The 6000-nt window shown below is 42.9% G+C and overlaps 1 protein-coding gene across 3 annotated transcripts in view; it reads right to left on the bottom strand.

Moving 5' to 3' along the window:
• Positions 1-6000, bottom strand: part of atp8b5b (ATPase phospholipid transporting 8B5b) — a 36790-nt gene that overhangs the window by 8731 nt on the left and 22059 nt on the right. For all 3 annotated transcript variants that reach the window (XM_036529929.1, XM_036529928.1, XM_036529930.1), the window contains 8 exons: positions 5625-5783; positions 5113-5201; positions 4797-4990; positions 3910-4118; positions 2849-2892; positions 2260-2425; positions 704-892; positions 260-375 (listed from right to left, as the gene is read on the bottom strand). In XM_036529929.1, coding sequence (XP_036385822.1) covers positions 260-375; positions 704-892; positions 2260-2425; positions 2849-2892; positions 3910-4118; positions 4797-4990; positions 5113-5201; positions 5625-5783 — 1166 coding nt within the window. The remainder of the gene's footprint in view (positions 1-259; positions 376-703; positions 893-2259; positions 2426-2848; positions 2893-3909; positions 4119-4796; positions 4991-5112; positions 5202-5624; positions 5784-6000) is intronic.

Raw genomic sequence — 6000 nt, forward strand, 5'->3', positions numbered from 1 at the left:
ACTCATTCACTTATACACATATACACACACAGACACAGACACACACACATGCACTGAGACATGCACATATTTCCATTACATACAACATACACACTCTTATACATACATACATACACATACCCACACACAAATGCATACACTCTCACTTGCACATACATACAAACACACACACTGACATGCACTCACACACTGGCACACGCACACACACATACACACACATCCCTATTCCTTTTCCCATTAATCATGCAATCATGCTCACATTGAGGTGTTCTGTGGTGACGTCCATCAGCTTGTTACAGGAATGGTGAAGTCTCTCATAAACAATAGTGTCTGCACCTTTACAGTACAGTGACAGTTTCCCCTCAGGGCTGCGTACTAAAGGGCAAACAGGTGAGATAGTTAGGGACAACAGGGGGCGCTATTTTGTTCAAGCCATTAACACTTCAAGTTTAGACATTGGCTCTTTATGCTGATTTGAACTCTAGAGACTAGTGTGAGACTTTTGAGAGGGTGAGTTAGAAAATAACATTATGCTAAGAGCAATGGAAATGTGAAAGAGTTGACACCAAGGAAGAGAAAAAATAAGTTTACGAATGCTTGATCGAAGTTAACTTCTATTTCTTTGGAAATATTTACAACCTCTAATTTTTCTCAGTATTGTCATACCATACGATAGTATGCAGCTCCACAGTGTGGGTCTTACCAATGACAGACATCCGCTTGCGGACATTGTTGAAGTCCAGGATGGCCAGGAGATCATAGCTCCTCTGAACGCCCATCTCCACAATGGTTATTGTCTCAGGAGTCCGGGACCGAAAAACAAAGCCAAAGTTTCGGGCGGCGGTGACCAAGGCACCCTCATCTGGTGACTGGGCCTGATACAGCAGGTCACCTGTGAGGAGAGAGGTTGTCACCTGTTACCATCACCCATCCCCAGAATCATACAGTATTATCTGGGTGTTATCTGTTTGAGGGTATCATCTGAGTTTATATGAGTGGACATGGAAAAAACAAAGGATATACAATGCTCCAAGCCCAAGCATTCAACAGTACAAACTTCACTGGGAAACAGACATGCTGTCATATCTCAGGATGACCTGATGACCATATTTTATGATGACTTATCCAAAAGATTAACGTACCTGTGTCACTTTTTACTTGAAATAATTAAAAATATATATATAGGCCATATAAGAAAGTTTTTTTTCTTACACAGACAAACTGGTCTGATTAGTATTACATAATTTCATGATAAAACTGAAAATAGCAGAGAATTACTAAACCACTATAATCCCATCAATAAGGCATTGTAATTTAGGGCTGCTGTTTTTTTTTTCCTCTTGTCTCAGACGATTCATTTGAGTGACTCGTTTCCCTTTAGCGGGACTTAATCAAACAACATTATTCCCATCGATGCCCTTGTTCAGTCCTTGATCACTGCGAGACAATCCTTCAGCTATTCTCACACCTAGCAGAAGCTCAATACTATGTTGTGAAGCCAGAGCAAATTATCAGGACTGAAATGTCACACATTCACACAGTGACAGTTAGAGAGGGACTAACAAAAGGTGGCAGACAGGAAACCATCCACCTTTTGCAGTTCGTTCCAATTACTTCCTTGAACAAAAAAAGACACATTGAGAAAGGGCCGGCTAGTTAGTCTGTGCCTAACATGAGTCATGTCTATGTATTTTGACAAAGATAGAATCAAAAGCACGCAGTTTCCAGGAAAATGATGCTAAATATGGTGAAATGGGTTTACAGATTTCTTTAGAGTGCAAAAGCTGAAAGGAACTAAATTGAGTCGCTGCTCAGATGTACTTCTTGGAGAATTGCGCTGACCAGATGGCAACAACAACCAAAAAAACATCAATGCATCAAATGCAGCAAATTGCAACACAGTAAAAATATGTCTTCACTGCAAAAGATGGGGAAGACAAAGTAATACTGTTTATATTTGATTTTTTTTATACTTGTATCTATTATTTTACCATGTGCTGAGTTTTATTCCTTTTATGGGGTATATTTGAATGCCATACCAGCAAAAGTTTCAAGTTCTAAGAATCTTAAACATTGATACAAGAGATAGGGGGGTGTTTTAAGAAATACAGTGGATCATTCAGATGTCACCTTCAGACCATTGTGGATTGGAAGCTTCAAGGTAATCACATGACTAAACCAAGAGAACGCCACTCAGTGCTGATTGGACAGAAGGAACTTTAGGAACCTTAACAATGGTGTCCACAAGGTGGCGCTCACCTTCTCTCTTCTCCTCGGCCATGACCGTATGACAGAGAGACAGCAGGCGGAAGAAGGCGTGCACCTCAGGGTTGTCCAGCTTCACTACCTCCACCAGGCTGTGGTCGTGGAAGTGGAATTTGGGGTCGGCCAGGGGGTTGTAGGAGAAATCCACTCTCTCTGTCTTCTACAAGGTGCATGAGTTGCAGCCATTATTGTTAAACATTTCATCCAGGAAGACCTGTACTGTGCATGTGAAAACATACTATGGGTTTGTCCAGTTGTTCAGTAGTCCTTGGATTAACCCACTTATTGTGATGTGTTTTGGAACTGCTGTATTTTTTGTTAGCATCTTCTTTTCTGTTAGCATCCTCTTTTCTGCTACATTGTTAGCTTGTCATGGACCAGTGATTGAGAAGCCCTGGCTTAGAAGGCTTTAGAAGAAGCACAGCCTACACCTCACAGAAGACAGTTCATTTGATATGGTGAGGAACAGGAATATTATGATGAGCATTAGAGGAAGGGAATTTATTAATGCCTGAATTTTGGTGTGTTGGGCACACACACACACACATACACACACACACTGTTTCATGCAGGTTCTCCTCACCTCAGTGATTTCCACTCTTTGCCCAGCAAAGTCCACCACATCCCCTACAGCACACATTAAAAACACACAGGTACCATTGTCAGAACAACCTTTTCATCTGTGACTGTATGAAAGGCAAATTATTATATTTTGTTACTATTGATTCCTATGGGAGAAATCCTTGTCGAGGATAACTTGTTATTATCCACTTATAAAGCTGGATAGTCACTTAAGCATTTCAGGCCATTCTCAAAGGCTCAATGGTGATGTCCCACGATGCATTTGCAACTCGTCTCTATTTACAAGCATAGATTAATCAAAAATAAATTAGCAGGAATCTGGGTAAAAGCTGGGCCAGGAAGTCAGCAATACTGTTCCACAAATAGACACACTAGACAATGACTTTCGCCTGATTTGTCTTCCCGCATCTGAGTGTAGTTTTACTAGTTATACTAGTTTTCTCAACACTGTGTAAAGGCAATGACTCGTACTTGAATATGGTCAGTTGTCTTCTGTACGTACCATCTTTCATGCAGTTTTTTTAGATGTACTTTGATCTCTTTCTTTGTAAGTCACACTGAATAAGACCTTTCACTAAATGACAACATGTAAATGTAAGTGGAACTGCAAATTCAGGTTTCAGCTCCAGCTGTTAGGTAACGTCCAGCTGATTCAGACCCCGACTCCTGTCTCTCTTTAAAAATCACCTGGGACTGTTCTATGAAAAATTATCACTGACAAATTTCTTAGCGTATTACTGAGCAGTTACTCATACATTAAGATGCATAATCTGGAATTTAGTTTTCACTTTGTTGTTTTAAAATGCACCTCAGGGGAGGGTGTTTCTTTGAAGCACTAAGAGCATGTTGAGCAAAAAAATTCTGACTTACTCTGTAACTGCAAATTAAATCATACCAAATCCTTTCCCTAACAGTTACCTTGTCATAAATCTGCTCTGTTCCACAAATGTGGACAGCAACGAAACAGTTCCTTTACTGGAGTTAATCTGAGTGGTTGGAACATTTGATACGTTTGCAGTGGTTGCAGGAATGACCATGTGATAACCGTGTGGTTGATCGCACCGTAGGACCGCCCGTTGATGGAGCACTTGTTGAAGGTCATGATGTTCTGGGTGAGGGTACCCGTCTTGTCGGAGAAGATGTACTTGATCTGACCCAGCTCCTCGTTTAGGGTGGTGGTCCGCGCCTGGGCTGGGGTGTCATTGCGAGGGTAGTACATCTTCCTGTCCCAGTCGATGTAGAAGCTGTTCCCCAGACGAATGATCTCAACACTGTCACGCACAGAGAGATAGACAGGTATTGTTAGACATAAAGAAACAGAAACAGACAAAGAGCCATGAACACACATAGAGAGACAGACAGGGGATCACATTCTGAGAGACCGAGAGAGTTATGCTCAGTCACAGGGAGGCAGATCAAGCCTTAAACACAGACTGAGATAAATGGAGTCACACAATCAGACAGAAAGAGAGGTAGAGAGGCACAAACACAAACAGAAACAGGTTATACTGACTGTTATACTCACACACAGACAACAACATAGAAAACGTCGTGTACATAGAGCGACAACGTAGTAGAGACTCACTGTACATAGAATCATATACTGTACACAGGATCAGAGATCACACAGGACGACAGTCAGTCTGGCACATACACAAGCATGGAATGAGCCTTGCAGTCAGACAGACAGACAGACAATTGAACCCATACACCACTCTTTAGTCCATCACACAGACAGGCAGTCATATACATGAAAAGATACAAACAGCAAGACACACACAGACGGGTTCTCATGCACATACATATACACACACACACATACACACACACAGTGTGAGATCTAGACAGACGCACAGACAACATTCTGTGCGTCTGTCAAACAGGCACACAAACAGAGAAGCTCACAGGCAGACAGACATGAACCGAAAGACAGAAAAGGGAGTGGCTACCTGACATAGAGGGAGATGGGAACCACGGTGTTGAGAATGATGACGTAGGACCAAAAGGTGAGGAAGGCGGAGAATGCAGCATCCACCCCATCTTGCCTGGGTAGGAAGGCCATGAACACCGACCCCTCCTGGTACTCCCAGATTCCATTGCCAATGGCCAGGATGGTGCACATGAAAGCCAGGAACCCGAAGATCTACCACAGTCAATAAACGCTCTGTTAGATGTCAGTTAAAGGAGCTGGGGCCAGTATGATAATTACGAGACTGCCTCAGCTCCAGCCAAATGTATGTCTCACAGGACTGTACTCATACATACGCAAAGCACTAGCACGTTCATTAGATGGTCAATGCTTGTACGCTTGAATATTGTCCTCCCACAGTTCTGCATCAGCTTGGTATCAGGACCTGCCAACAGAAAGCATCATTCCACAGCTGAGTATGAACGCACAAACATGCATAGTGATATTTTAAACTCTACAAACATGTAAGTACATACACACATACATACACACACACACGCATACATATGTACACGCACACATATTTACAAAAGTGAATAACTCAGTATCTTCCTGAACTCTTGTAATACTTCTTGGTAACTAACCTTAGCGTAGTGATGCACTTATTTGCAAGTCACTCTGGGTAAGAGCGTCTGCTAAATGTGGTGATGTAATGTCATAAGCAATCAAAACCTCCAATTTACAAGCTGGTGCAGCACTTGTGTTGAAGAGTGCTGTGCTGTGTTGTTAGTGGCATGAAAAGACCTCATTATCACCACAGATCGGCTGGGAGCACCCGAGGACGACTTCTGCGCTCCATAACGCTCACCTCCGAAGAGCACCAACCCGAAGCACCACTCTGTATTCCGCAGCGTGCAGCCCCGCAGAAGGATCTTCTCGTTGTCCAGGGAGTACTTCTCCCCCCGGAAGGTCAGCGTCCCCGTGAATTTGTCCAGACGGTTGTTCGGGGGCTCACAGTGCACCTCGCCTGGGGGGAAAAGACAGTCTGGAGCTAGAGACCGTTTCTAAATGGTCGGTTTCAGCTGTCAGAAAATACTGACAAGAGTTGCCACTCGACTTGACATGGCAAAATTGGTCTGGTGCATTTGGTTCCGCAAACCCAGGGCTAGGCACCCCTGGGGAAGACATACCAAGCCATTTTTCATTGTTAAAAGAAAAGTTCAACAACTAAGAGAAACTCTGTA

Source organism: Megalops cyprinoides, chromosome 5, assembly GCF_013368585.1.
Source record: "Megalops cyprinoides isolate fMegCyp1 chromosome 5, fMegCyp1.pri, whole genome shotgun sequence".
NCBI lineage: Eukaryota > Metazoa > Chordata > Actinopteri > Elopiformes > Megalopidae > Megalops > Megalops cyprinoides.